The sequence below is a fragment of the Falco cherrug genome, chromosome 13, assembly GCF_023634085.1.
Source record: "Falco cherrug isolate bFalChe1 chromosome 13, bFalChe1.pri, whole genome shotgun sequence".
NCBI classification, from domain to species: domain Eukaryota; kingdom Metazoa; phylum Chordata; class Aves; order Falconiformes; family Falconidae; genus Falco; species Falco cherrug.
The window spans coordinates 18,402,515-18,414,551 of record NC_073709.1 but is presented as its reverse complement, the minus strand read 5'-3'; the positions used below and the strand labels follow the sequence as shown (position 1 = coordinate 18,414,551).

Here is a 12,037-nt window from a genome sequence, read left to right as displayed (position 1 = left end):
AAGTAAACAATGACTTTAGAGCAGGATGTTACCCTGTCAAGGCCTACACAATAGATTCATTGATTACCCTGTCACAAACCAAAATTACTCTCATTTAAACAGCTTTCATCACTGACTTTCAAAAACAAGCATTTTCAAGCAATATTGGAAGAAGTCTACATTTTATCCTATGTATTGAAGCTGGTGCTTACTTCAAGGTGGTGTAAAACAAACCACTGTAACCACAGACCAACGCAATATAAATCGATAACAGATGTATACACTATAAGATTTGGCTTAGTTGTTTCTTTGTTGTGTTTTTGTTTCTTTTAAGATCAACAAACTCCACACTTCTTGAGTAACAGTAAGATATGTTAAAATAACCAGTCAGACTTCATTCAAATGAATTAGACAACTTTTACTAAATGAAAAACCTACATTTAAAATATGCATTTAAAACAAAATGGAATTAGAAAAGACTTAAATCCATTTTAAAGAACTTGCTCACTGTGTCAGAAATCAATATATCTCTTGCATTATATAATGTGCCAGTTCATAAAATGTAAGTTACCAGAATCCTCAATTTAACATTTTCAAAGACAATACTGAAGTCAAAAGTTTTACATCTACTGATGCACATTTAGAATGGTATAAATCTGAAGCCTTCCCCCAAAGAATCTTACAAATTTGACAATATTCAATAAAAGCTTTTGTAGTTATGTCCAATAAGTATTGCATCCTAAAGCATCACAAATCTGTGCCTTTCATTTATCCACTATAAATTCTGTATCTTCTCTGAATCTTGCCATTTGCCAATGTTAACTCTTTTAAGAAAGGAGAGAAGTGAAAAGAAATACTGCATAACTCTTGATCATGTACAGAAATTATTGCTACTATAGTACACTACAAAGCAGAAGTCTATACAATAGTATATGAAATTTGATCATGAAAATCCAAAGGATATAATCCTAAGTGACATAAGCCTTATAATCATGTTGGACATTCCTATAGCATTTTCAGCTCACCACTCCTCAGCTAGCCTACTGTCTGTTGATGAATATCCACTTAAACACACCCTCTTATGAAAAAGAATGTCAGCTTTCAAAGGCTTAGCAAAAAAGGATCTTCATGTTCTGTGGAACTATGTAAGATGAATTTTGATGCAGGTAGGGAGTTACCTGGAAGCTAAGCATGCCAAAGGTGTTTCATGCTAATAAAACTAAAGCCAAGGTACCACATAATCAAGTTACCAACTAATAGGCAATACCATTTTTGTCCTAAGTTAAATCTAGTGCCATAGCACAGTGTAACGTCAATAATTTAAAATCGTGTAGTGCACAAATTAATTGTGTGGCAGTTTAAGTCAAAGTCAAGACAGGTTTTTCTGTCTCAATTTATGTTGGCTGTCAGGGTGTCCAGTCTGCCCGTTTTGGACTTAAGTTTGCCTTTTAATCACTACCATACTATAAACTTTGCATTATAATGGGGCACACATTCAGGTGGCATTATTATGGAGAACAGGGGGCAAGGGGGAGGATAGGAGATCCATGGTTGTTCTAAAAAGCCCCTTCCTTATTTCAATTTCAAAGAGAGAGCCGTGAAATAAGACTAGATACCATATTTGCATCATTCTAGCTACAAAATAACCAAAGTAAAAGCAATCAAGCAACAATAAGACCACATTACACAAATGGAACATCATGCTCTCATCTGGTTTAACTATTACATCAAGTTTTAACTGGGATGTTGGTCAACTTTAAAAACCGTGGTAAATGTGAATATGTAGTTGCAATAGTTTTTTCCTAATTTTTTTTTTTACTCTATGCTGGATATTAGAACTTGGAGCTATACTTGTTACAATAGTGTCGCACATCTTTCTACTAGAAAAAAATTAATAAAGATCCTTTACCCGTCTCTTTAAGTTAAATGTGTGACATCATAAAGGGTGTCAAATGGCTGGATGGTTTTACAGTGCACACTTATTATATACTGTAATATGGAGTTTTGTCCTTGACAGATCTGATGATGTTTCTACATTATTCCTTTCTTCACCTCTTCTTCGGTGGATTAGCTGTGCGAGGTGGAGTGACTGGACGCCCAGAATTCAGTCCACCATACTGGTACTTGGCTTTCTTTTCAGATGGTTTCAATATCTTAGAGAAAATAAAGAAATTCTTTTGAGTCAATGACAACTAAGAACATTTCAAATACTGTTAACCCAACATGAAATCTCATTCAGCAGGAACAAGGGGTGAGGGTGGGTGGGGGAAAAATCACATCATAATCTTAAAGATTTCTTAATACTACATGCAACAATAGCACTACTTCTAAATCCTTTTAGTTCTACGCTACACTGGGGTGGGAAGGGGAAAGAAAAAGGGCTGAAAACATGTCCAGGAAGGAGTAGGGATTAGAAGCTGATCAGAGTAACCACACTAAAAGGATTCCAATAGTCCATTAGACTGCATAGTTACGCACTCTGATCACTAGGTATGACTGAAAAGAATCACCTAATTAAACTTTTAAATGACCATCTGAATAGAGGGAATAACTTCATATGCAGGAGTTTGTAAAATAGTGAATCCCACATAGTTCTCTGGAGAACAGTCGGTTTGCTGTTCTAATTATCCACAAATACCAGCCTGCTGTGCAGTCCTTTCCGTAGCTCAAATTATTACTCTAATTACCCTAGGCTAACCGTAAGTATCAATAAGCAGACTAACTCAGTCCATGTAGCCCAACACCTAAAGTAATACTTAATGTACAAATATATCATACCTGAAAGGAACACATCAGAGTTTCATCCACACTCATCATGCCCCCTGCATTGTCAAACTCTCCACAATAATTTGGAGCTGAGAATAGGGTGACCAACTGCCGTTTAGCAAAGAATTCATATCCATCTTCAACCACCTGTCAACACCAGAGAAATCAATACAGCTCACAAAAAAAAATTTACAAATTTTGAAGAAAAAAAAATTTACAAATTTTGAAGAAAAAAGCCAGTCTTGAGACAAGCAGAACTTAAAGAGATGACAAGAATTCATCAAAAAGGTATTTTATGCCTTGGCTTTCAGACAGGAAGATTCAATCATTTTGTCTCATCTGGACACCGAGTGCCAGACCAGGTAGCTTACTCTGTCTGACACTTCTAAACCTAAATATGCATCAGCTTGACCGATCGGTATTTTTATAGCTGAAATCCTACTATGCACTGCCAGTTTAAAGATTCCCAGCATATTATGGTTTATACACAGTATTTGGATGTTTGACCTGTTAGTTAAGAGCACACAAGATCTGGATACCATCTTCATTCCAACTGTAACTGTCAAGTTTCAACATTCACAAAAGTGTTGATGTACAAAGCTCAAATGCAGGGTTTTTTACAATTTTGATGCTTTAAAAGCAAAGTGGTTCCATTGTATTTTCTCTAAGAGCATAATTCAGCTTTAAAATAGTGTAAATAGTATGATTCATCAGCTAAGGATATTCCCTCTTCCCCAATATAGAAGCCTCACGTTGTAATGTAGTGAAACTAGCGCACCAACTGCTTGCTTTGGTCCAATCTCCATGATCTTTTTAAAAGACATTATACTACTTCTATAAAGAACTCAAGTGACTATATGAATACAGGAAATTGGTAGCCATCTTGATCAGCAGCTGAGAAATCTTAATATTAATTCTTTACACTGACTAATCTTCTCTAATGTTTAGCAGTAAAACTGCAAGGAGAAATAAGTGTTCTGATAGTACCCCCAAGCCTAAGTGACACAGAATAAAAAGCCTATTTTTGTTTCACAGCAGGAGAGAGCTTTTAATATTGACTATATAATGCAACTGAAACGTTACACTGGGAACTGAAACCTAATGTCCACCTAACTAGGACACCTGCATAAAGCAACTTAAAACTGCAAGAAAGTGTACTTAAAAGATAAAAATAACCTTGCTTTCCACACATTTCAGTAATTCAAACTATCTGTGCCAAAGTAGTCCAGATAACTGAATCAAAATGAAGGCAACTGAAAGTTTTTATGTACAGACTTGTTTATAGAAACATTCAAAATACATTTATTACTTCCACGAAGTGAAGCAGAGACAGTTTAAGCCACAACGGCCAGAGAAGACTACTACTGAAATGGAAGAGCTCTGAAACTTAGTGTACAAAGTGAGTTCAAGTCACTTTGCCACTTTAAACCTGGACACTTCACCTCTGACATCCATATACAACAGTAACGAAACAGACAATACAAAACAAAGACCAATGCAGAAATCTAGTGCTAGCATTTTGCTTCACAGACAGTAAACACTCAGTTCAGTATGAGTCAAGAGGACACTGCCTTATAGTCCCCCTTTACTAGGAATTTTTTTTTTCTTTCTAACAGTAACACAATGCAACACAAGTTTCAAATATGTCCTACTGATAAGCAGCAGAGGCATGAAGTCTACAAGAGGTTTTAAGAGACAGCAGCATAATTCATACCTGGTGAGCTCGACAGATCAAATCCAGATCGTGACGATTCAGAAATTTACTGACCACATCAGCACCAAAAGTGAAAGAGACCCCACGATCATTTTCACCCCAACCTTGCACATCTTTGTCTGGGTCAGACCACAGCAGGTCACAGAGCAAGCCTTTGAAAGATAATACAAGTGAAGACACCGGTCTTAGGAGGTATCATTCTATGCAATAAAACTATTTTACACTAATTATCAGAGCAGCTCTTTAAAGAAAATAAGCCTTCGCAACAAATTTAGCAGTACTTAAACTGTGACTCAGTTAAAAGATATGGTCTGTTTAAGCCTGGAGATCTTTTTCCCCCCTCCCCGCTGCTAGTACCTTGAAATGAAACAAGTCAGAGCCAAAGAATTCCCTGAAATAATATTTAATTGTAATATTCAGCATGTTTACAGTGAGCATCAGAGATTTAAAAATACTGCAGTGAGTGCATTTTAAATGCCACAGGTCACCAAGAAAGCTTAGTTTGAAAGCGGCAGTAAATTTTAAAATCCTACGCAAAGCCAGTCATTAAGTACAGCAAATAAACTCGTACCACAAGCTTCTGAACATGGAACAGATTTGATTCTTACCCTTCTTACCTAAGGTGAAGTACCTGATGTGACGAAATCAAGATTTAACATGGCAAAATTCTGAGACATTGTTTCAGGTAGCACTTCCAGTTTGCTTGGGCTACCATTACCTTTTTTCAAAAAGCCTCATGCCAACCAGTCTGGAATCTAAATTAAAACAATAAGCCTCTCTGGCATTTTAGCACTGGTCACAATCTTTTCTTTTTTTCTGCTGCCAACAAAAGGTCAGCTAACTGTGGATTTAAAACTTGGTACTTAAAAAAATTCTCTAGATCGACTGCAATGCCTTTATACATAGAACTCTCGAAAGTGTTTTCACACGAGAAAGAACCAGGCCAATTCAACTACAACACAAACAAACCAAAAAGCATTCAAAATGTTATTTCATAGTTTTCCATGAAATTGTACTTTCTTTACCTGCAACGATTAATCCTTGGGCATTTAAACACTTAAGAGCATTGTTTCACAATCTGAAAGAAATGCCAGCAAGCTCCTTTATCAAGCACTGAGAAGTTCGATTTACAATTATGCCTGGTTATTTGCTAAACAAAATACTGAAGTTGCCATTTCTTAAGTAACACATCCTTCAAGTTACAACGAAGCAAAATTAATGCCTGAAGCCTACTGTACAACCGGACCACTTTGTATTTACATACAGCTATCAAATAGTCTTTGGTGCCAGTTGCAGTTCCTCTCTAGCAGAGGCTAAGATCTTATAAGAACAGACCAAGTAGAACTGTATTTTAGATAAAATATCTATCTAGAAAAACTACTGAATACAACAGAGAGCATATGACAAAAACTTACTTTACTGAAATTTAGTTCTGTATTAAGTAACATGTTTTTTAAAACAATAGTTGCACTGCAATCCCTAATGGTTTCTGATCATGAACTTGCAGCAGCTGACAGAAGCTGCTTCTTTCAGTTCCTTAGGAAGAACTTCCTCTTCTGTCTCTCCTCAAGAATCAAATAATGTTTAGCATTACACATAGCAATAGGTAAGTCTATACTATAACCTTTAGCAGTGGTGTTAACAGAGCCCTGCAACAAATTTGTCTGAACTATGTTGGCCAAGTAGGTTTATATTTTAACATGCAACATCTACCATTGCAATAGGTTAGGCTGACCAGGAGCATACCACAACACAGCAGATACGAGGCACTCAAGGTTACACAAAAGAGGGAATTACAGTTTCCTAATAAGCAAATGGTTGGCAACACCGACCAAAACACATCACTTACACCTTGGCTTCACAAAATACAAATACTCTAAATCAGCCTTTGGTAACTGTTAGGTTGGAATACAGAGTCAGAGATTTGAGCAAACAGCTTCCAAACCCCATAAAAATGCCACCAAAATAAGAGGAGGTCTTTAAATTAGTTGAAAAGGCTTTTTTTTTTCCCCCATTAGGCTAGACAAAACCATCATAATGATCTGATGTTCTCAGCACAAGCCACATGAACACCTACCATTAAGTTCTGTATCAGTACACACATTCACCGAACGACATCCCTCCACAAAGGGATAGCTTTTAAGGATTTGTAACTTTACTGAAGTGGTCTCAATTCTGTGAATTTTTCATTCTTCCACAAGATTTACATCCATTCTGTAATACTGGTTGCATTAAGTGAGTCCAAAAGGCCAAGACCTTTTATGTCACCATACCATATACACACACGCCTCTGATGAGACATTTCATTTTACCCCTGCTGGTAAACATTCGGCTATTGCTTCTGAAAGCAAAATTAACACTGCAAACCATTCTGTAGATCAAAAGCCTTTTTTTTTTTTAATCTCTACACTTATTTTTAGGAGGCACCAAGAATACAGATGACTTCAGTGGAGTGTCCATGGAAACCAGAACTACATTCTGCAAGGGCATTCCTGAAGTGGGGGTGGCTCAAGCAGTAGTATTAGCGTGACAGAACTATCTTTTCTGAGAGCTCTGATCAATGTGAAGATTGACTCGTCTGTACTGACATTTATTTGGTTATGCACTGAGTGAATAAATAGCATAAAACAAAGAACAAGGTAGTAATGTTCACTACAGCAACACTCATTTCACCAGTCTAGTAATGCTGCTCAGTGTCAAGTATGCATATACCAGCTTGCACAGAAATGTTGTTTAAGGGACAGCAGGTATATTAATATTAGTCCCTGAATTACTCCTGTGCATCAGCACTGAAAAACATTATAGGAAGTAGAATTCTTCTATTCCAAGCTTTAGGTGTAATTATAATTTGTGTTTCAAAAAAAGGTTTAGATGTGGTATCTTCCTCTGAAAGTTAATTTCAGGCCACTTGAAATCAACACTTCAAGAAATACCCCATAGTACTGCTTGAGTCTTTTCAATTCCCTAGTAACGAAATTTGGAATAAATTGGACACTGAGGAAGATGATTAATTAAACCAGTCAAAACAATACTGTAGAGAAAGCACTGGCAATTTGCATCCAGCATCTATATACAAGGTATTAACGTATCAGTGGAAGAAAATTTCAGGACTAACACACTGATAGAAGCAATTGAAATACCAATAGCAGTGAAGCAATATCTATACTTCACAAATTTAAAGAAACAGATATAGCCCCAAGTAGAGAAAAGCCCATATACTTTAAAAAATACTCAGCAAGATTTAAACAGTTATGTTATTTGATAAACTAAAAGGTTTGGGTGTGACTAACCAAGGCAAGAAAAAAACCAGCTTGTTTAGTTTCATCTGATCTTTTATTAGATTTCTACGTTTGTTTTAGGCAAACTTGTAGATAAGGTACCCAAACTTGGATAATGCATCCTACTCTGTTACGACAAGCAATAACAATGTGGGCAATAGCCTCCAACCTATCAGGTAAATTAGCCATCATGAGGGACAAGACTCACACCCTACACAGACATCAAGGAACACTACACAGCGAACAGAGGTTGTGTTAAGTCACTGCATTGCCTGTACAGAAATTGATTAAATCTGTTTCATCATTAAGACCCATTTACAGTAAATTCCATGTCACTCACCTGTGTCAGGAACATCTGTAGGTCTCATAATTCTCCGAATCTGCTCCATTGACTGGAGATCTGGAGACAGTCCTGTAAGTACAAGAAAACAAGTGACTTATCTACACGTTTTACCTGTAAAAAGGGTTCCAGAGAATACACAATTAGAAGTTCAAGGTCACACAGCATCCATTGTTTCCATTGCAATATAAACAAAAACCAGTTTGCTATAACTCAATTAAGTCCCTGAAAGAAGAACAGAGAATAATGGAAGTGAAATTAGCAATACATTTTGTTTTCTTACCATCCTTTCAGCCACACAGCACAAAGTTCTACAGTTAAGTACATCCTCTTAAACAGTTTACTAGAATGGATAGCATTCCCATTACCTAACAACTAAACTAGGTGCAGGCGACCTTCTTTCTTCATGAAAGCTAAAGGGAAATCCCCTACCAAGCTTTAACAGACCACAAGCCAAAGCAGCCTGCAGGTGTGACCAGAATTGTAAGTCACATCACTGTATTTCAGTGTTTCACCACACATCAGCTGAGCAGCAGTTACTGGATGCCATAAACAAAACACTAGACTGTGCCACTGCAAAAGATAAGGAGCTCAGAGGTAGTCATCAACTACAGCTCAACTGCTTTGTCATTTATAAAAGCACAAAATCATTTATCACAAAGACACAGCTCTTTCTGTAGTTCTGCCATATTAACATGCAATTACAGACAAAGCATGGGTTTCCAAAGCTACCCTTTAAACACAAAGTACACACTCTAGAGCTTTTCTAATTGAGACTGACAGGCATGGAAGAGAACCTACTAGATGTTCTAGCATCTTAACATCCTTAAACAAAGGTCCTAAAGTGACTTAAATTACTTAGGCCAAGACTATCTAATTAAGAATGTCGCAAAATTTGGAAATACAGCATGAAAACCTATTTGTGATGAAACATACTTCATATTAACAAGCCACATCCTTTTGACTCAGTCCAGAACTTTGAACACTGTAGAAGAAAACCTGTTGTTGGAAAGGAGCCACTGTGTAAAATAATTTAAACTGACATCAGTTTGCATAGTGGCAACGTGTGTGTTCCAGGAACAATGACTCCAATATATTTGATATAAAGACTTGAGGAACTTTTCAGGTATTATGATTCTAGATTGGCTTGTTAAAGCTGTCTTCACAGTATTACCTTGAGGTTGTGAAGGATGGCAGAAATCTTACATTAAGTTGCATATCAAAGCAGTTTTGATTAAGTCTACTCACACAACAATACAGGTATACTAATACCAATTCAAGTAGGTAACCAGCTTTTAAACTTTGATTAACCTACCACTTCTCCTTCCCTGGATCTGATCTATTTGCATGCACATTACTTTAGCACAAAGGCATGTGGATTCTACTCTGCACCATACCCAGTGACAGTAATGGACAATCTCTGAAATAAACACAGTCAGTTCGTGACCTTCTATGAGGTTACAGATCTCAGCATTTCAAATTGCACCCAAAACATGAAGTTCTTGAAAAGAAAACATTACTGCAAACCATATCTCAACCCTGTAGCTGTTTATTTCTGTCTAATTACAAATGTAAAATAGGAAAACCCCAGAAAATGCCTGCATGTTTGTAGACCCCTTTGTAGCCACCCAAGAGGTCATCTTCTCCCATATATCTTCCTCACTCCCCCTGCACAAAAGGAAATAGCTAATGTCTGAAATTCAGATCTACAGACAGAAGCTGTACATGATCAACATTAAATAAATACAAACACAGGCTAAAGATCACTGTCAAGCTGCTGCTACTACAGTGATTGCTGCAACCTACTGTGGACTGAAAGAAAACAGAACAGTACACAATTGAATTGCCTTCTCACATAAGGACACCTAAGCACAGAAAAAGTATCTTTCAGTATACTCCTGGCAGACTCAACAAATCCAGACTCTAGATACAAACCACTCCCTGATCAAGTGGAATTGGTAAAGTAAAAGCGATGGTTACTTATTTTTATAGTGTAGTCCAGGAAGCTCTTCAGGTGTCTTTGGATACTATGTAAAATTATCAAGTAGACTTAGCCTTCAACATACTTGTCATCGTCACAAGAAAAACAGAATTCCAGAGCATGAAAATATTACGCCAATCCAGTATTCTACTAAGCTAACATGACTCCCATCTGAGAGCTTAAATCCAACAATGTGTTCCATCAACATGACACTACAACATGGACTTAATTTACAGAAAATTGAAAGTAATCACATAATGTCTCTAAAGAACAGAACTACAGAGTGGTATCATAGGTAAGAGGACAATACCGTACAGAATACAAAGCAGAGAAAAAGGGGTACGTCAGGACTGGTTATGGAATAAGCTTTAAAGAAGCAAGATAAAAAGCAAAGTCAGAAGTCAAGAGGACAGCCTGAAGAAAAGGCCAAAATATGGCTTGTACGAGCAGTGTGGAAAGACAGGGAAGAGAGAGGAAGATGATGGAAGGGATACAATGAAATATCCTTTCAGCAGCATGAATATTTGGAGACAGGGATGGCAAGAAGGGTTTGATTTATACTGTGATCAAGAACTCCAAACAGCAGATGCCCAGAAAAGTCTAGGTAAAAAAGCTGACCCAGGTTTTCAAGCTATTGTTGGTAGCCTACTGGCTAAGTTAGGTGCCTTTTGTTTTACTATGTTATGCGGTTTTGCAAAGTTTTATTATATATCCCAGAGGACAAATTTTTAAAATAAACTATGCAAAAATGCGCAATATAGTAAAAAAGGCACCTACCTTATATCTACATGCTAGCTTCAACTTCCAGCAGAGTTGAATGGTTTGTGTTGCTGCCTCAGTGTTTATTATAGTAGTAACATCATGAAGAGGCGTTGACAGTCCGTAACTTCATGGGATCTGGAATGCAGTTTGGATAGGATTGGAGAAGAGTGGAAAAAGGGGAAAACTTACTTGTGCTGAATGTCTACTTTCATTTATCAGGAGCACACAGCACATTTAGTAATCTTTTCACTTTATTTCACAGCTTCAAATCGGTTGTGAATGATAGTAATTTCAGTTACAGATGAAGACTGTACTAGTTTAAGGGACAATTAGCATTCAATAAAATAGTAAATATTGCTTTTCATAAGATCCTTTAAGCATAGTATGCACAAAATAAATGTTTTTCTGCTTGATTAAACAAGAAGTTATGCCCCATACATTTATTAAAAAGCATTGATTTTTTTCTTTAAAAAATAGGTTTCTTGCTCATAACTCAGGTCTTAAGTGCATATATACACAAAACTAGCAGTTGTCACAGAACATAGCATTCTACTCTATCTGCTAAGCTTTCTTGACTATCTTCTACCCACCCACCTATGCCTGTCTGAAATACCACAGTATTTTGTCACTATTCATCCTCTACTATTTCTCGAATAGAACAAAATTCAAAAAAGTATAATGATAGTGAAATAATAATTCCTTCATCAGCTTTTTGGAAACTAATTTATTACATAGTTTTAACCACTGATGGCTGCCTTGGTGCAGAAGTGACTTTGTATTTCTCATTCTTAACATTACGAGATCTAGCTCATAAGATACGTACCAGTTCTTAAAATAAGAAAAAAAAAAGAGAGAGACATCACACTGATTGAGAAGATGAAAAGATGACCTGTGAGAAAACAAGTACTTCCTTTAACATGTCAATGCTACCTGGAGACTGGCAGACTCAACTGTGTCATTGCATTAATTCTGTATTTACAGGGATATAATACCTCAGAGCATATTATACATAAAACTGACAGCTTATACTAGCAGGCACTGAACGCAGAAGCTTTCAACAGAAGCTGCAAGAGCAGCCAGGATCATTTTTATAGCACATTCCACACAGGCAAAGCTCTTACAGAGATACCTGTAATTAATAAACGTAAGATGGCAGCCATCAATACAACCTCACAAAGTCTGGAAGAGTCTGCTTAGAAATTGTGGGTGCTTGTTAT

At 36.7% G+C, this 12,037-nt stretch overlaps 1 protein-coding gene across 1 annotated transcript in view; it reads right to left on the bottom strand.

The window, feature by feature from the left end:
• Positions 1-382: 382 nt before the first annotated feature.
• The window catches only part of PPP1CB (protein phosphatase 1 catalytic subunit beta), a 29,638-nt gene continuing 17,983 nt past the window's right edge, over positions 383-12,037 (bottom strand). The window contains exons 5-8 of the mRNA XM_055725460.1: positions 8,078-8,149; positions 4,460-4,611; positions 2,758-2,892; positions 383-2,132 (exon numbers count right to left, since the gene is read on the bottom strand). Of these exons, the coding sequence (XP_055581435.1) occupies positions 2,028-2,132; positions 2,758-2,892; positions 4,460-4,611; positions 8,078-8,149 (464 nt within the window). The 3' untranslated portion in view covers positions 383-2,027. The remainder of the gene's footprint in view (positions 2,133-2,757; positions 2,893-4,459; positions 4,612-8,077; positions 8,150-12,037) is intronic.